Source organism: Paroedura picta, chromosome 4, assembly GCF_049243985.1.
Source record: "Paroedura picta isolate Pp20150507F chromosome 4, Ppicta_v3.0, whole genome shotgun sequence".
NCBI classification, from domain to species: Eukaryota; Metazoa; Chordata; class Lepidosauria; order Squamata; family Gekkonidae; genus Paroedura; species Paroedura picta.
Genome location: NC_135372.1, coordinates 77,246,266 through 77,266,508, shown reverse-complemented (window position 1 = coordinate 77,266,508; position 20,243 = coordinate 77,246,266). Strand labels below are relative to the sequence as shown.

The window sequence follows — 20,243 nt, the reverse complement described above, 5'->3', positions numbered from 1 at the left end:
ATGGTTCTCATGATAAAATCCCAGCTGGATGCTCAGAACTGTGTTGTGGTCTGTGCCTGGGGATTTGACAAAGCACTCTATATGTATGTGAACTGGCTAAATCCAAAACATTTTTACAAGAGAGTAAATGAACATATGGAAAGAATTGAGAAAACCCCTATCCAGCTTCTAATATTCAAACAGTGCTCTAGCCATAGGTCATAAACTAAATACAGATTTGTATTTAAACAAAACAAAACACCCGTTTACCAGATGGTGAAGAAAAGTTTGAATTGAAGGCGATGAAGGCACAATGTGTGCAATAAATATGACATAAAGTCACAAGGATAAGCCTTGCATCCTCAGTCAAGTGGCTTTCCACAGCATCCCAAGTACTGTCATTTCCCAGCAATGGACGACAATGTCTTAGTGCAGCCTACCCTTCCTTTCTCCCTGCTTTCTTCTGACACTAACCCTATCTGTCTCCCTTTTCACCTCCCATCTTCACTGTGTCGAAAATTTCCCAGCCAAATTGCAAAAAGAATTGATTGCATCTGCAAGCAGAATCTTACCACAACCCTGGGATTGCCTCAAAAGAATGTGTTGGCATCTCCTTCACCCTTCTCAGCAAGTTTCATTGTAGACATGACATTGTTCTTCATACCCTGCTCTAAGTGATCCTGAGTGTGCTTTTGATCATCATTTTCCTCCAAAGGAAGCTGCAAAACTTTAGTGGGGAAACTTTTCCTTGTTGTTTTTATAGTCATGCTGAAAAGAAGTCTCTCTCAATGTCTTTCATCATAAGATCTGCTTAAAAAAATATTGCAGCATCTGCAGAAACTCAAAGAAAAAGCTCTGTTATATAGACATTAAAGGATGCTGTTTTCTAATATAGGCCTGGGTCGTATGACTACGGGGCTAATGACCCTTTTTCAGATGGAGGAGATCTAGTCATTCTGATGCAGTTCCTTTAACAATAATTTATTTATTCATGGAGTTTATATGCTGCCTCTCCAGAGTCCTGTTTGAGCTAGCTTACAGTTGAAAACAGTTGAAAAGAAATAAAATATCATGAATTATCTATCATCTGTCTGTCTGTCTGTGTAGGGGACTGCAAGATTCATGGAGGGGAATCCCATCCCTCCCCTTTAACCTACCTTGGCATTGTTCCTGGCCTCATCCACCTACCTTTGAGCTTGGTGGAGAAAGTGGTGGTACTTAGGAGCTGTTTCTGTGTTTTGGAACCTCACCCAGTATCCTCCTCCATCATAGTGGCTGGGTCTACAGCAGCTCCCAGCATCCTCTCCTGTGGTGGCTGGACTCAGAATGGCTCCCAGTGTCCCCTGCTATGGCAGCTAGACCTGGAGCCTCTCCCAGCATCCTCTGCCATGGTGTCTGAGCCTGGAGCAGTTCCAAGTGTCCTCCACCATGGCAGCCATGTCCAGAGCATCTGTAAACCAGCAAGTTGGGGAGGAGGTTGTAGAAAGAATCTCTTTAGCGGCAGTATGGCCCTGATCCATAGATTTAGATATCCACAGATGGCAGCCAGACTTTGCTATTGACTATGCAGATATATGTTAAAGAACCAAGTCAGAGGCATAAAAACAACATAGAACAACTGTTGATAACCCTAAAAATGTTAATAAAACGTACCTCATAGCAGAAGCAGACCATTTGGCAGCTAAAAAGTAAAGCCCCTTAGTTAAATGCCTGAATAAGAAGGAATGCTTTGAACTGGAACCTGGAATTTATTTATTTATTTACTTATTTATCATATGGCAGAATTACACCAGGAAGCCTATATAATAATATAAAATATGAACCTAAATATAAACAATGGTTATACAGCTAGATTGGGAAATTGCCATAAATACTAATATCTAAGTTTCAGTCCACTTACTTGCAGTTGGGGAGAGTACAAAGCAATCTGGAAGCCTTGTATCTAGCTGCCACCCGCCTCACCTCTAAAGTCAGGGGCATAAAGACAAGGCTTGGAAGACAGGTTCTGATCAATGGACTGGTAGTATTGGAAGAGATAAATCTTCAGGTAGCCTAGTCCAATTCATACCTGTATGTACTAACCAGCACATTATACCATAGCATAGTAATCTTTAGCACATTATAGTAATCTAACTTGAATGTGATCAGAATATTGATCACTATGCCCAGGTCACTTAGCTAGCATATCAGCAAAAGCTGATAAAAGATGTTGCATACCTCAGAGGAGGCCTGCACTTCAAAGTACCTCCAGGCTGTAAATCTGCACCTTCAGGAGAAGTGTCCTTCAGAACAGGTTGACACTGTAGATCTCAAGTAACAAGTCCACTGACCAACAGGACCTCAGCCTTATCTGCACTGAGTTTCACTATATTGGTCCTGTCTCCATCAGTCAATCGTTTGTTCTACAATGAGATGGTGTTTAATTCCATGCTGTGAACCTCCATTTCCTGACTTCTGAAGCTCATTTGGACCTGAGATCTTATTGAGGAATGCTTGAAATGTCTAAAAATTCCTATATCATGAAAGCCACTTGAGATTTTGCTCCTCATACATGCTGGATTTACCCAATGTGAAGACAAATATGGAGCCCTGACATGTGATTTTGCATGTTACTTCATTCATTGAAGTGTGTCCTTTGTAGTAGACAGATGGACCATTTCTAAAACATCTTGAAAATCTCTATTTCAGGTTACCATTGAGAAAAGTTCCCCTTGGTATAAAAGAGCACGTGGGGACCTTCCCAACAGTAGTAGGATGCATTGTGTAGTTGTTATCAAGGCAGTGTTCTTCATAGGTTGAATAAGAGAATATTTATTTGGGAGGGGGCTTCTGATATGCCATAGACTGTTAACCCCATCTCAATCCTGAGTCATGAAACCATTCAGGAGCACCTGTTCCCTTCCACTGTGCACAGTTCAGCACTTCTGAGTCAGAGAGCAAAGCCTATTAAATCATTATTCTTGGTGCCAGTAAAACTTCAGAGCTGAAAACAGAGTCAAGCTGTTGGTCTCCATCCATTGCCCATGTAAACTGAGCCTCCCACTATGAGGCGGTCAGCCTGGCACCTTGACCTGCTTTAGTTTGTGCAAATTTGCCAGATGCCCATGAAACATGATTACTTAATGACTTGTGAGTTGCAAGAGAATGGGAGCCACTGGGAAAAAAAACAACTGCCTAATTTAAGCAACAGATATTAGCCACAAAGCAGACTTTTCAGCTGAAAAGAGGTGGGATGGCAATTAGAATGGCTCATTCTGTTTCTAAATTTGGTCTTCAAAATAAGTGACTAACATTATGACTGGATTGCCAGCAAACTCTTATTTAAGTTGCACTGATCCTTGTGATTTTATCCAGCTGTCCAATCTCACTCTGGGCTTGTTTACATGGGGATTACTCCTGGAAGGGCTGTTGACAAATTAGAAACTTTTCATTTGCTTCTTTGTCTCGTAGTGATCCTGAACAACCCCTGCCCTTTCTCACCCTGTGCTCACTGCATCACTAACCCTTGCAATGAAAAGTGTTTCTCTTGAGGCACACATTGCTATTTTTGAAAGTATGCTTGGGGAAGGCAGAAGTCTTCTGAATGAAAACTTTTTAATCATTTTAATTTTGCTAACAGTTATGGGGACAGTGTAAAAACATGACTGTCTCTCAGCCTTAACATTCAATGAGTGACTTACAGCATAAAAACAATACTTTTCAAGTTAAAAAGCCCAGCCCTTATTCCCCACCCAACCCAAAGGTAGCAATACTAATAAATCAAGCTGTAGAACTTATTACTTAGCATTTCAGAGAGAATTATGGGTACAATAAAACAAAAAATCAGCAATAAAACAATTCACTATATATACATTTAAAAACGATAACAGCTGTCCCCCGATTGCATTCCTGATCCAGTTTAAGGTGCTGGTTTTAACCTTCAAGGCCATATGTGGTCCGGGCCCAGCATGCCCGTAGGACTGCCTCTTCCTATACGTTCCCAGAAGAGCTTTGCACTCAGCCAATACCGGCTAGTGCTCTCTGGCCCCAAAGGAATCCAACTGGCCTCGACAGGAGCCAAGACTGTCTCCCATAAGACCTCAGGACCCTTTTGGAGCTCACAGAGTTCCACAGGAGCTGCAAAACAGGGCTCTTCCACCAGGCCTACTGCTGAGGCCAATAACATGGCATTGGCCTTCCTTTGGTACTTGCACCCCCTCCCTGGGTATTACATCCATGGGCAGAGTTTTTAGAAGTATGAGAAATATTTTTAAAATGCTGAATTGTGATTTTAACTGCACTGGTTTTATACATGTTCATCATCCTGTGTCCGCTTCAGTGGAGAGGGCAGTCTACCATTTCAAAGAAATAAAATGAAATTAAAATAATGGAAGACAAATCATCCAATGCTAAAAAAAGTGTATAAGTTGAAAACAAAACAGCAAACAGCATATCAACACCAAAAAAGCTGGAGTACATAAAGTTTTCAGCTGGTACTGGAAATTGAACTGATGCAGGGTGGATAGCCATGGGGAGGGCATTCATACTTCAGGTGCTACAGGCAGTAGGAGAAGCAGGGCTTGATGTCATGGACTTACATGATGGACAAGGATATTTGGGATCAGCAGGTGGTACTTCATATATCAAAGTCCCTGTTGGTTTGTTTCAAACATTTCTATGCTACTTTTCTGCAGCAAACATTAAAATATTTCAATCTTTAAGAAGTATTTTAAATGCAAGTTGATATAAAATATTTTAAATTTAACAGAACCTAAGATGAATGCATAACAACAGAAACTCACAAACCCATAAAGCTTTAGTGTTTAATGCAAAGGCTTACACAAAACTCTCAGAGCAACTGCAGGCCTAAACCAAGATAACTGTTCTAAGCTAGAAGAAGAAGAAGAACAACAACAACAGTTGGTTCTTATATGCCGCTTTTCTCTACCCAAAGGAGGCTCAAAGTGGCTTACAGTCACCTTCCCATTCCTCTCCCCACAACAGACACCCTGTGAGGTGGGTGAGGCTGAGAGAGCCCTGATATCACTGCTCGGTCAGAACAGCTTTATCAGTGCTGTGGCGAGGTCACCCAGCTGGCTGCATGTGGGGAGTGCAGAATCAAACCCGGCTCGCCAGATTAAAAGTCCGCACTCCTAACCAACACACCAAACTGGTTAATCAACCTAGAATGTTGTAATTCTGTTTAGGATTGCACTTTAACTTCTGGAGAGGGGTGTATGTGAAATATACCTGATTTATCCTATAGAATTATCTCAGTCTCAAGGTGGTATGCATGCAGATATCTCAACAATGTGGTAATAAGAAGCAGTACTATAAAAATATCATTTTAAACTCCCACAAACCAACATGGAGACAAAGTAGCATTTTTTAAAGCCTTGCCGTAAGACAGCATAATAACAATGCTCACCATCCATTTACCTGCTAAAACCAAAACTGTTTTTAGTAGCATTCTGAAAACAAAAAATGGAAGTTGCTCAGCCTTCTCTTGGTAGGAGTTCCGCAATAAGTGTTTCATTGCAGAAAAAATTTATCTCCTTGCTGATGTCAGTCTAATTTCCAGTAACAATGGAATAGGGACCTCAGGTCATACTAAAGTGGCAGGGGATTTCATCTTGAGCAGACATTCCCTAGGAGTAAGGCTATTTAGCATTTAAAGATGAATATCAACATTTTGACTTGCATTCAGAAACAAATTCTGAGCAGTGCCGGGAGGAAGTAGATTAAAATCAGACAGTGCTGGCATAGTTTCAAATCATTTAGTCAAATTCCTTCAGAAGCAGAAGAGAGGACAAAAGGGTGCCTATTTGAGACTCATGAGATGAAGGAATTCCTTCAGTTGTCAGATTCCAAAATAAAGTACTGTTATCCACTTGACTCATTTTTAAAACAAATGAGCAACACAGCAATGGCATTTTGAATTTTCACAGCAGGTGTAAAAGTGTTGCTGGCTGGCAATACTCCCTTCACCACTCTAACAAAGCTTTCAGAGGATGCCTGTGAACTATATCAGGGGCTTTCTTGACAACGAATCATTTAGTTGCAGAGTTAAATAGATGTCTTAGCTTTTGAAAGCTTGGGACCTAAACTTCCAAGACGCAAACACATGCATAATTTGTTGTCCGGTTTTAGGGGAGACCAGGAAGTCTCTGTCAAATGACTAAACTGAAACTAGTTATTTAGGGCTCCAAACTCTTCTGGTTAGACTTAAAGGCAGACCATGAGCGATGGTTATAGGTGGCATTGGTCCCCAATGTGGCACCGATGAGCACTACAGCACCTGCTAACACCTTTTCTGGTGCCCTTCAAGTGGGTGTTTTGTTGTTGTTGTTGTTGTTGTCATTTTGTTTTTGGTCTCTTACCTCCCTGGGTAAGAATTCCAATGGAGCCAGCAGGCGCAAAAAAAGGTTGGGACCCCTGATGTATGGCATATGTTACACTTAGGGATCCTCTTGTTGAGCACATCATACAACTTTAGCCACCATTAAGAAGTGCTTACAAGACACCAGTGGTGCTGCTATTCACTTACATTAACAAAGTGCGTAGCTTGTTTTCTATTTCTTGATTTTTTTAAAAGTCCAGTAGATCTAGTTTCTCCCAATCAATTTATTTATCTGTTTATTTAGATAATTCATTTCTTGCCTTACAACTTAAAGACCTTGAACACCACACAAAACAAATTCTGAAACGTGAAAACTAGAATATGTAGTCAGTAATAAAGATATACAAAATGAACACTGGTAACAGCAGATTAATTTTTAATCTCATAATAAAACAGCAGCATAATCTGATAAAAGGGAAGGGACTGCTGTAGTTCTGTTATTCACTTAATGCCAGCTAGATTGTTTACTGGCTTATATCTGTCTGAACATTGACACTATAACAAAAGAGTAGACAGCATGAATGTACCCTTTTATTTATAGTCTACAGTGGCTCTATTTTTGTCTGTAAAAGACCTTTCACTTGCATTATATGATCAAATAAGAACATTTGTGACTTTATTTTTAGCACAGCATTTACTGAAAAATAAATTATTCAAATCAAAGTGAATTCATTGTAATTCTATCACTTTTGCAAAGAGTGCATCAGACAAACAAGGCAAAATAGCCACATGTGTGCTTTCACATCTGACAGTTTACCAATTTTAATGTTAAGTCTCTCGTGCAGGGCATTTTTGCCACTATGTCATATTTACATCAATGAACTCAAGGTACATAGATAATAGATCTGATTAATTGTTTCAGTTCTTATGTCCCAGACTGGCAACTCATATTTCAGATTACCATATATGAGCTGAGAAAATCTTAAGTGTCAGTAATCCTGAGCCCTCTGACTAACTCACTTCCCTAGGACAATGGTATACCTTGACACCGTACACCAGCCTTTCTCAACCTTTTTATCATTGAACCCCTCGCTTCAAGGTGCCAGGCTTTCAGACACCCATGAAGTGATGTCAGCAGGCCACACCTCCCTGCCATGGCTCCAAAGTCACATGTCACCAGAAGAGACATCATCTGGACATTCTCACCAGATGTGACATCATTAGGCCACTCCCACAGTGCAGGAAGTGACAACATAGATATATTTTTAGACAATTTGTAAACAGAACCATACCTGCACTCTGGGCTGGCTACCAGTTTGCTCTTTGTCACCAAAGGGAGTGTACAGTGGGAGCCTGCTGAAACAGGGCCTTATTCTGCTCCATTTCACCCACCCCAATTCCAGAAACTGGGCAGGAGCAGGTCTATACCACTTCTTTTTCACAAAACCCTGGTTGAGAAAGCCTGACTTGATTGGTAGAGAAGTGGCATATAAATCTTTGAAATAACACCTCTTCTCCAAAAGGAACAGAGGTACAGTGAGGCCTAGGCCACTTCCATCTTTTGAGGCCCCAGTCCATGATAAAAATAAAAAATGATGACACATGATATACATAAAATCAAGTGGTGAAATGTATCAAATGCCAAAAGATTAACAAAAACCCAGTCCAAATAGTCCTATCTCCCTCCCCCTTGGCTGTGCTCCCAAATCCCAAACTATGTATGGAAATACAGAAATCCTGTGGTTTAAGGCTAGAACTTACAACAATAGCGAGGCTGAGCCTGTTAGTCTCATACAGACAGGATAAAATCTGGGGTGGCATTTCCAGACATATCCTAAACAGGAATCCAACAGAATACTCAAAAACATGTAAGTATTGTCATTAAATTCCTTCATGCTGTATACCCATTGAAGGGAGTGAGATTCCCAAGGCTCTGTCAGCCAACTTTGCAAAGATGGGCATCGATAAATAACTGGCAGAACACCATGCATCATAATGACAAGGTACTAAGGATGGTGGTGTCTTCCCCCCATTTCCCCTGAACAAGAGCCATTTCATCTGTTTATGGCATGCGTGGGTGTTTTCTTCATTCCAGAGGCCCAGGGGAAAAAGCCTCTAAGGTTAAATGAATAACTGTTTTTTAAATAAAATGTTTGTGAGTAGATAACTGAAAGCCTGGATCTTCTCCAGGAGAATAACGAGTGCTTCTGTTAAGTAGAGAATGTTCTCTGTCTGTACCGTACCTGTGACCCTGTTGGGCCGACTAGAATTGCTAGAGGGGCTAGCCAGCTGTCCTTTCTTCCCAGGCTGAGTTCCTTGCTTTCCAGGACACTAAGGCCTTTCCACATGATCAGCTTACAATGCAGTAAATGCAGATTCAAGTAGGTAGCCCTGTTGGTCTGAAGTAGCACAACAAAATGTGAGGCCAGTAGCACCTTTAAGACCAACAAAGATTTAGTCACGGCCTGAGTTTCGTGTGCATGTATTCTTCCTCAGAGAAATGTTGTTGCAGTTATTGCAGTTTGGCTGCCTGAGCATTCGCTACCTTCCCTCAAGCAAATGCCTCTCTTTTTGAAGGCATTGTTTCCCCCCATTTTTCAAACTATAGTGTATTGTCCATTATTATCCCAGCATTTTTGGCTATTGACCTTCAAATTGCAGAATGATATTACTATTTAAAATATATCTATGCTGCATTGCCACTCAGTTCACATTCCCCAATTTTAAAAAGAAACATAGTTATTTTTAAAATGCATATACACCATTAAAACATTTTGACAAAATGCAAACACATAGAAACATACACAAAAGCATAAATGGGAGAAAGGGATCACTGAGGGAATCCCAAACAAAATCAAAGTGTTTTCACCCTCTGGCAAATGATGGTGAAAGTTGGGAACAAAGAAATTTCCCTGCAGAAGCAATTCCATAAATTCAATACCACTGTTGAGAAGGGACATTTCCAGGTTGCCACCCTTATTTGTTTGTTTGTTTGTGTATTTATTGGATTTCTTACCCACCACTGTTGAAAAACATGGTGGGTTACCATAAAAAAATAAAACCCCACAGAGAATAAAAACATTAAAAACCAAGCATACTCCAGTGGCAAGAAAACTCAACCCTACCGCCTCCCTCTCCCCCCACCCCCCACCCCCCAGCACCTCAAGGGAAAAACCTCCATGGATGCCGACTTTTCCAGATACAGATTGGTCTTAAATATTGTTGTTCTAAAATATGGAGAGGCCCCTAGATCTTCTGCACCCTGGCTTCAACCAAAGACCTGGTGGTTGAGCTCCATCTTACAGACCCTGTGGAACCACAGGAGTTCCTGCAGGGCCCTCCAAGAGCTCATTCCACCAGGTCAAGGCCAGGAGAACCTCCTGCAGGCTGGGAATCACCAACAGATTAGTACCCGCAGAGCACAAAACCCTGCAGGGAACTTAAGGCAATAGGTGGTCCCTCAGGTATGTGGGTCCCAGACCACAAAGGGTACTGAGGACATTCTAATCAGGTTCCCCAAAGATGACCATAGTAGTCAGGTAAGTTCATATGGGAGTAAAAAGGTAAAGGTAAAGGTATCCCCTGTGCAAGCACCGAGTCATGTCCGACCCTTGGGGTGACGCCTTCTAGCGTTTTCTTGGCAGACTCAATACGGGGTGGTTTGCCAGTGCCTTCCCCAGTCATTACCGTTTACCCCCCAGCAAGCTGGGTACTCATTTTACCGACCTCGGAAGGATGGAAGGCTGAGTCAACCTTGAGCCGGCTGCTGGGATTGAACTCCCAGCCTCATGGGCAAAGCTGTTAGACGGCTGCCTTACCACTCTGTGCCACAAGAGGCTCTTTCATATGGGAGTAGATGGTCCTTAAGATACGTTTATTTATATTTATTTATATTTATATACCGCCCTCCCCTGAAGGCTCAGGGCGGTTTATAGGGAACAAGAAACAGGTACAGATAACATGAGGTAACACATGTGACAACAGCAATAACAGTACAGCAACAATAACCCCAACATGATAACAGCAGTAATGATAGCACTGCAAAGGAGCCTCAGCTCAACTCTTACTGGGACCCAGTGAGTTAGGCAGATTAGTGGCGGTCATAATAGGAGGGGAGGGGGCAATTGGAAGCGATGGTCCGGGTCAACCTCAACCAAATGCCTGGTGGAGGAGCTCCCTTTTGCAGGCCCTGCGGAACTGTTTGGGTTCTGTCAGGGCCCTGATCTCCTCTGGGAGCTTGTTCCACCAGATGGGGGCCAGAATGGAGAAAGCTCTGGCCCTGGTTGAGGTCAAGCGGGCTTCTTTGGGGCCAGGGACCACCAGGAGGTTGGAGGTAGTAGAGTGCAATGCTCTTTGAGGGGTGTAGGCAGAGAGGCAATCCCTCAGGTATACTGGGCCCAGACCGTGTATGGCCTTAAAGGTGATAACCAAAACCTTAAGCCTGATCTGGAATTCAACTGGGAGCCAGTGCAGCTGCTGAAGGATGGGCCAGATGTGGGACCTCTGAGGTGTTGCTGTGAGGACCCTGGCAGCCACGTTCTGGACCAATTGCAGTTTCCGGATCAAGGATAAGGGTAGGCCAGCGTCGAGCGAGTTACAGAAGTCCAGCCTAGAGGTGACCATCGCGTGGATCACGTTGGCCTCAATATCAGAATCTTGAATTGGGCCCTGGAGTAATTTGGAAGCAAATATGGGTGGAACAACACTAGAATGAGATGTGCCAGACTGGCAAGATCTTTTTTGTTCAGGAAAAGTTTGAGCTGGTAAAAGGCAGTCCTGGCCACCACTGCCACCTGTTTATCTAACACAAATTACAAACCTCTTCCTTTAGGTGGAGTACAACCACATCCAAAACAGGAGGTAGCCCTGTTCCAGGTAACACCTTCCTGCCCCCAGTAGCACCGCCATTTTATTGGAACTAAGTTTCAGCTTGTTAGTTCTCACCATCCCAAATGGCCTCCACGTACCAGTTCACAATTTCCACAGCATGACTGGCATGTACTGACCATGCAAAATAGAGCTGTGTGTCACCCGCATATTGGTGACCAGTCTGTTTATCTTCTCCCATCTCATATTAAAAAGCTTGGGGAACAAAATAGAACCTTGTAGTACACCACAGGTCAGAGGCCAAGAGCTGAACAGTGAATGGTGCAGCACCATGAGGTCTCTGGTTTGGATTAAAATCCTAGTTTGAAAAGCACTCCTCATTCCCAGTCTCTCTCCCTTCTCATCACCTTGTTGCCTGATGGTGCTGATGGCAGAGGTAGATCAGTCCACTTCTCTTCCTGCCAGCACCTGCTTCAGCAGCATTCCAGACAGTTGGGAGCCCTTGGACATATAGTTTTCTAAGGGCATTTGAAATCCATTCTGAGCTTCCCAGGGAAAGCTATGTTTTCCAAGCTCTCTGATGCCTGGGATGTTGCCGGAACTGCCTTTATTCCATGCACCAGTAGGAGGTGGAGGGGGAAATACTTCCTTCCTGCTACCACTGGAGTAGCTTCCATCACGAGGTGCATGGAGAGAGGATCGTGAGTTCACAGATAGGATGCAACTGCAAGTCAGTGTAGAACTTGGGGGACGGCTGTTGCAGTTGCTGACCCCATTTCTGACAAAGCCTAATTGTGTTGGTCCATTACTACATGAAACTGAATAAGCCCATAGTAATTTCACGCCTGGCAGTCAATCTGCAGACTTTGTCTTGAAGCCAATTAGTTTCCCAGCATGTAGGTACCTTCTTTGAAGGCTGAGTGGTCTTCTTCTTTGCATCAAAGCACAGGGCCTGCCTTAAAAGCATTGAGGGGGCTACAAGTGTTGTGTCCTGCAGCAAGGCTGCCAACTGCCTTCCACTGCATACTGAGTAGATTTCACGGTACTATATTTGAATCAGGACTATCCCACAGGCAATGAGGGCACACTTTGAACTGAACATCAGGACAAGCCCTTAAAATATCAGGCATTCATGGATACCAGGCCAAAAAAGAAAAACTTTTAGAATTTGCAGTCACAGGCATTTTTCAGAAAATCCCTATAGCCACAGGACATTAAGAATCTGGGTGCATGATTAATAGCTGGAGAGTGCTAGGATCTTGTGGCTTCCTCTGACCCAGCCCTTTGGAAGCTGAGACATAATCTGCTGGGCTGGCTGCCAGTGGCTGCTTTTGAATAGGTTCCCTTCATCCTCACTCTGAACTTCTCTCTGTCTCTCATAGTTCCCTGTCAATACTTGTGGCCCATGTTTTTCACACATAAACTACCCTCTTGCCAATAACCTTCAACATTCCATGACAAACTAATGCAATAATTTCAGCCATTTGGGTTAAAGTGCTTAATTCTGTGTCCAAATAGATGCTAATTTTTTGAATTTGCAGATATACTTTTGTTACACAAACTGGAATTCCTGACTGCAGAATCATTGATCTATCTTTTCTATCTCCCTAAGAACTTGTGATAGTGTACATCGTGGTCCTTTCCACTGCTTTGCCCTCACAACAACCGAAAAAGTAGGTCAGGCTGAAAAATGGAGGGTCACCCAGTAAGATCCATGGTTGAGTAGGAATTTAAGCTTGGGTCTTCCAGGTTATAGTCACAATGGATACCACAATGATGTTTGTGATGCTGCTAGATACTGAAGAATCTATCCAGTTCCATAAGGATAGATTCAAATGAGTAGCCGAGTTGGTCTGAAGTAGCACAATAAAATCAGAGTCCAGTAGCACCTTTAAGACCAACAAAGATTTATTCAGGGCGTGAGCTTTCGAGTGCAAGCCTTCTTCGTCAGACTACTGGACTCTGATTTTATTATCCAGTTCCATGTTTGGCAACATGACTGCACATTGTGCTACTCCAGATGGATGTCATAACAGTAGGGAGTGTAAGATTAGTTATTCCTTTAAGTTGTTAGGACAATATTTTGGAACTAATTACAGTGAATAAAAGACTCACAATGCAATCCTAAATCAAATTATATTCTCCTAAACTCATTGGTTTCAGTGATCTTAGAAAGGTGTGATTCTGTCAGTCATTTAGAGTAAGGGTCAAGCTAGACATGACCTAGAAAATCTATGATTGAACACAGGTGTGATTTTTTTTTAGAGGTTAAATGCAGCCATGGAGAGAGGGGATTTGTATTGAATTTATGGAATTTAGGAGAGAAAGTTTAACCTTTTCCCCTTTCATTGCATCCCCGTTAAAATGTCTCCACCTGGGCTTGTAAATACCACAGAGAAAAAAATTACAGGTAGCCATGTTACCATATGTTTTCTTTTTAGGAAAATAGCAGCCCCAGAGAACAGTGTGATACATTTAACTCTGCCCTCCAATACTGTGGAGTATTCCCAAAATCCACCCACCTCCCTCCTTCTGGCTGTTTTTAATCTTAGAATTTCCACAGGAATAGATTTGGAGACCACATCTATATGTTAGTAGAAAGAGTCTTCTTGTAGCTGGCATAAATGTTGCTTGTTTCTTATCATTATACACTCTCATCTTCTTCCCCTTGTAGATGGAATATAAGTGAAAGCTTCCTCATTTGGAAAGCTTTCAGGCATACTCCAGTTTGCTTTGCAGTCCCAACACTGATGCCTTTGCAGATTCCGAGTTTGTCCCCTCCCCCAATCAACCAGACTTCTAAACCATAGTTTGTGGGGAAGTATCGACCTCCAGTGTGCCAGGACTCCTGCATTAGGGGTGTACATAACAAATGCCTGAGCTGAAGATGTACACCGAATGTGCAGTGATCTCCCTGAAAGATTATACAGTTCCAGCATTCTTAGATATTACCACTCTCATGACTCCCAAAATAATCCATATTGGTTTTTGTCTTGCAGTGCTTGTCAGCAGTAGGGGAGGCATCTTGCTTTTCTTTGACTCTTCATATTTCCAAGGCACCAGCATATTGCCCTTCCAATTAGATTTATTTGGGGAAATCTCACTGAGCAAGGGTGGCTCCTGCCTAGTGCAAGCCAGGCACAAGGCCCGGCAGTAGGATGGCTGGGAGCACCTTGTCCAAGGACTCAGAGGATTGAACCATTTGATCCAGTTCACTTGAAACTGGGGAGGGGGCTTTAATGGACGGGCAGCATTAGCTCCCCTGCAATTTTGGTGACATTTGATTCAAAAATAGCAACATTCACACACACACCCTGGAGCTTCTCCAGGCAGTGCCTGTCACTGAGAGTAGGGAAATGAAATTAACAGAATTTAAAAAATATATACCGTATTTGCCGACGTATAAGACGACTGGGCGTATAAGATGACCCCCCAACATTTCCACTCAAAATATAGAGTTTGTTACATTACATTACAGTACTATGGGCCACTATGGGCAGCTATGTCTATCCCAACTGAAGTGCACCCGGCGTATAGGACGACCCCCCCCCCCACTTGGAGGCATGCTTTTCAGGGGGGGAAAGTAGTCTTATACACCAGCAAATACTGTATATAAAATCTGTCACTGTGAGAACAAGAAAATGAAACTAACACAGGGTTTTTTTTAACGCCACTGTTCTGCTAGACCATGGCCAACCACCACTTTCACGCCACAAGTGTACTTGCTCAGAGAGGCACTAACTTTGACGATCTATAAAATTGAACTCCTTGTTCTAATTTGCTTAAAATTTGTGGGATCTTTTGATTAGAGAGAGGATTTTACAAATTAGCAAATTTGGTGCAGTTAGCTTTATATCCAGCCCCTCCAATAGATTCCCCTTTGAAAATAATGGTCCTGAACATCTGGAGCCTGAACAAATTACCCAGATTTGAATCCTAAACCAGCAGCATCCTACACAAACTTATACAATCACAGTTAAATTCACATGCGCATGCACACAACACACACACACACAAATTCTGTATACAAACTAACTTTTTTCTCAGCATATATCCCATCCTAAATTTCAGACAGAGCAGAAAACTGCAGTTCAGTTGAAGACGTACCAATGCAGGCTTTCAATCATCATGTACCATATATGAGGGAAGGAAGGAGCTTGAACAGAGAAATAGCACACAAATACAGCTAACAAGTTATTTCCAGTATTGCAGTGAAGCAAATAGGTGCTCCACAAGGCCATTTCAATACATGGAAATGACACAGGACGCTGCCATGGCCTTGATCCATGTCCTGGCCCCATGCAACTGCTTTTTAGAGAGAAATGTGCTTGGGAGCTCCAGTGATGGATTTCCAACCAATTCATATAATAAAAAGGACTTTGAATTATGTGTGCTGGGATTTCTGTACTGCCCAAGCCTGATTTGGATCAGGACCATGGCATGTGCGGAGAAGGTTACAGCAACATCAGTGAAAAGAAGGACACTGTGGCATGACTGGCAAAAACAAATCAAAAAAGATTTTGAAAGGTGCATATAAAAGTTGTCATAGATTGCATATGACAGCAGCATGGACAAGAATTCTAGCTTCCATGCAACAGACTGGATCCATACAATGCAGGTTGCCATACCACTTGGAAGCTGGCATTTTAGTCTGTCCTGCTGTCATATGCTGTGAGAAAGCAAAGGCGAAACAAGGTATTCAGTCTATAAGACTACTTTTATATGCACCTTTCAAAAGTCTTTTTTGGTGGTGTTTGCCAGTCATGCCACAGTGTCTTTTGTTTCACTGATGTTGCTGTAACTATCTCCTGTGGCTGCCTATAGCTACTTGATGTGTGGAGAAGGGGCTTATGCTTTTTCTCACATGCGGTTCTCACCTGAAATTACTTTGAGGGGCTCCTACATGCTATGCTGAGAAACATGTATAATGATGATGGCTACATGTAACTTTACCAAATGAAGCAAATTGTTGCTCACTGGGACTGCTTTGGGTGAGAAAAAGGGCTCATGTGAGACGGCTGAATCCCCTTCTTCATGTGCATCACAGTCCAAAAAAAGGCATGCCCCCACCAGCCTGAAAAGCACAGAATTCCCAGTTTACATGTAATCCAAATTGCTTGTGGTAGCCTTGAGGATACTGGTTTACTGGATTGGGCCCAGACATTTCTGAAGGGTCAGATACTTTCTTTAGGCATATTGATATATTATCAGTGTCTGTATTTATGCACATGCATTTGGGAAGGAATTTCTTGAACACATTAGCTGTACACTACTGTATATACTTTTTGATTCATTTCGAATAATCAAATTTCTTCACTCTTTTCAAGTACTCCTTGCAAGGATGTCTGGCTTCTTGAACAGCCTGGCAACGACTTCTTGATGCTGCTTTATAACAAGCTAGACCATATTTCAAGCACTCTGGTGTGTTAATTCTGAACAAAAATTCATCAGTGATGTTCTGTTTGATTTCTGAAACATCTTGTTCTTTACAAAGAATGTTAAACGGAAACAAAGAATGTTAAACTGAAACAGGCAACTCTGGCTTCTGTTGATCTTTAAACAGGATGCTATGGAGAAAATGGGGAGAGTTGGGGAAATTGTGCTGCCAAACCACAAGGATAAAAGGTAACTGAATTCCCTCTTTTCAAAGTATCAGTCTGGGAGAGCTAAAACATTGCAAAAAGCTATCTATTCTTTACTTTTGGGGAACTTAAGGTCTACTCCAGCTTTTACACAGTGTACTGAGTAGAGGAATATGCAGTGTTTATTAATACATGGATAATAAGCTGGTTGTACAGTCTTCGGATATAGCAGTCATACAAGCACCAGTCAACTGGATGGAGTACAGTAAGGTACGCTGGACTATGTATTACAGCTAGTACATAACATAAGTGAAAACGAAAAGTTATATGACAGGCATGTGGAAACATTACACGTGTTCTTCCACAGCAAAATAATAGAAAGAGTGCAATGCAGATTGGGGGAATGATTAACCCTCCTCCTGTCCTCCATTTTTCATTTACAGCCCAAATCATTTTTTCGCAGCCAAAGTTTTAAATGTATGTTTACTGTGTCCATGAGGATCAGTTCCTAGAAGCTTTTTAATATATAAAAGGGCAAAGGTTAATCAGTTCCACTCACCCATTCTTTCTTTAAATTGTTCTCCATTTCCCCACTCTACAATGAAGAACATAGCCAGGATTCCCAGACAGGTGGTGGCAGCCAAATATTCAGTTCCACGTTCCAATCATTGATGTTTGGTACAGCAACCCTTAATGCTGATTGCAAAGCCACTAGGGAGAAGGCTTTACTACTGATAATAGGTTTATTCTGAGTATAAAATCAGGATTCCTGTTCTGGCTATAGGGAAGGGAGACCATCATGTGTGGGACCTGCTGCCATGATGTCACCAAGGAGGGGCTTTGCTCACTGCAGATTCCTCTGGCAGGGGGTAGAGCATAGTAATAAGTGTTGGTATCCTACATGTTTAATTAACTGGCAGCATCTATTCTATTTCTTTAGAAGAAGTATTCAACATGTCACACAAAGTAAGAAGGGATAACAAGCTTGTCATAAAAAGATACTGATTCGTTGCATTAAAGTGTGTTTTTAAAATGTCCTAGGACTTCCACCGTAGATTCTGCCATCAAAAGTGGTTACTTACTATAGGAAAATTTATCTTTGTAGGCTGGTGATCAGTTTAGTTCCAGGACAATGCAGGCCTAAACGTAAAGTTGGTAGCCCTAGTAACTGCTCACTAAATTAGCAGATATAGCTGGAAAAACACAAAATCCCTTTTTGTATTGGCAGAATCCTGAAAAGAGAGAAGGACCAACTTTTTCATGGTGCAGTTACTGCCCATAAAAGACAGGAGTTGAAGACATAACAAGGTCACAAAGTGGTCACAGAAGCTCGGTGTAGGACAGTGTATTCATCAACAGAAAAGGAAACTGAATGAAAATTTGGAAGGTCAGAAAAGAGGGTTTGAGCTGAGGAATGTGGTTGACTTAAATCACAAAAGTGCTATAGCCAGGACAGGAATTGGTCAGTGGTAAGAACATTATATAATTCATTTATAAAGTTATTTCATGGCCAGAGGTGACTTCTGGGATGTTTAGAGTAACCATTACTTTGCATATGCTAGTAAAACATTCATTTGCAAAACCATATCAAAGCTATTAAAAACATGTCTCTCCAATATGACAAATCACTCACACTTTGTTACTGCAGCTCTGTTTGGAATACTGCATCTAAACAATCAATTCCCACTATATTTTTCACATATATCTATTACCACTGATCGTTCTTATCTTTAGAGCTCTACTTATTGTGTATTTTTATGTGAACAAGTTGCATTGCAATTTAAAGCAGCAGACAAACTTATTCAAGAAGCGCTACAGCATCACCCAGAGGCTTAATGAAAGATCTACAGGTTTGTTCGTTGATTTCCTGGATTTTGTATTTGCAATTAATGAAGCTAAAATGACCAAACTATTGCTATTGTACTTTTGGTTGTATTATGAGAAAGCTTGAAAAGACAATAATGCTAAAACAACTTGAAGGCAGTAGGAAAAATGGAAAGCTCAACGTGAGATTGATTGACTCCATAAAGGAAGCCACAGCCTTCGGTTTGCAAGACCTGAGCAAGGCTGTTAAGAAGTAGACATTTTGGAGGTTATTAATTCATAGCATCCCCATAAATTGGAAGCAACTTGATGATGCACAGCAGAAATTTGCACTGAAGTCCTCGATCTGCACATAATTGAAGAGCATGAAAACCATAGGTAGAATGAGGTCAAGATGCAAAACTTCATTAAGAAGTTCTTAATGAAACAGCAGATTTAACCATGAGGACCACAGTCTTAGCTAGGGATGTGCGCTTTGGCTTGGATACCGAAAATATTCAAATCAATACTGATTTGGATATTTTTCAGACTTATCCAAGCCAAATTGCAATATCCCATTAGTTTAAATTAACTGAATCAGAGAAGCCTTAAACAACCATACTTGATTTGTCTGATTCATTATTCAGCTGATTCAGGGGTCTTTAAATGTCTCCTCTTCAGCTGTGAAGAGCAGGTTCTGCACAGCCTCAGACAGGATCTGCTGGAAAGAAAAAATACACCATACAGTTCTGCTGGGCAAGGCCTTTAAATGCCTCCCCAGCAGACTTCTCTGAAACTGTGAAGATCAAGCTCTGCACAGCCTCAGAAGGGTCTGCTGGGTAGAAAGACCTTCCAAATAGACTTTCCAGCATGCATCCCCTTTTCCAGGCTCTGCACTGGGGGTGGGGGGAGGCAAGCTGTGGAAAAGGCATTTAAATATAACCAGTAGAGAGCCACACATGTTAAAAAATAGTGAAATGTTTACCTGTCATCGTTATATTCCGGCCCCTCCATATGACGTTGCCAACATGCAGCGTCTGGGCCGGCTACATCCTCTATAGTTGGTAAATCCCAAGAAGTTGGTAAATCCCAAGAAATCCCTATCTAATGGATAGCAACCAGCAGTCCACCAGCCAAAGAAAGGTACGGAGGTGAAGAAGTGCTAGCTCTGCCACCAATGTCTTGCCCTTGCACCCGCCTCCCTCTCCCTTCTCCTGGAGGCGGGTTCTTTTTTTTTTAAGTGAACTGCCTGGAGCAATGAATAGGCGTAAAAGCATGCAGGCAAAGCCAATAATTATTTTTCCTAAAAGTTGTCACACAAAGCATACCTCTCTAAAGTCCCCCCCCAAAAAAAATCAGGAACAAGATTCTTTTTTTAGGTATCAAGACTTCCATAAGAGGATGGCAATAATAAAGCACTATGTATCTATGATTAGATGCATACATGTTTCAATGGAGAAGGATTTAATTTTTTTTTTAATTAGCGAGTACCATGGGCCCTTTAAAACGTTGGGAAAGGGGATTGGTTTCCTGGTTTGATTGACAAGCGGAAGAGTCGTGTGTAAAGCGCATTGCTCTCTTCAGCCTTTTCAAGTGGGCATGTGGAGGGTGAAAAGGTGGCAGAGAAGAGAAAGACAGGAAAAAGGTGAGGAGGTGCCAGGAGGAGCAATTATATTTGGCGTTACGCCAGCTGAATGGCATAATCCTATTTTTATAGATGTGTGGAAATGACC

The 20,243-nt window shown here is 42.0% G+C and overlaps 1 protein-coding gene across 7 annotated transcripts in view; it reads left to right on the top strand.

Annotated features, from left to right (window-relative positions):
• Window positions 1–20,243, top strand: part of FGGY (FGGY carbohydrate kinase domain containing) — a 479,871-nt gene that overhangs the window by 423,790 nt on the left and 35,838 nt on the right. For 3 of the 7 annotated variants that reach the window (XR_013230265.1, XR_013230266.1, XR_013230264.1), the window contains 2 exons: window positions 16,689–16,750; window positions 18,442–19,653. The exons of 1 other annotated variant lie outside the window; for it this stretch is intronic. Coding sequence is in view for 2 of the 6 variants with exons in the window: in XM_077333557.1 (XP_077189672.1) it covers window positions 16,689–16,750; window positions 18,442–18,557 (178 nt within the window). In the remaining 4 variants the exon portion in view is untranslated. Of the gene's footprint in view, window positions 1–16,688; window positions 16,751–17,935; window positions 18,095–18,441; window positions 19,654–20,243 lie in introns of all 7 variants that reach the window. 3 more of the 7 variants (XR_013230267.1, XM_077333557.1, XM_077333558.1) reach the window with 3 other exon arrangements.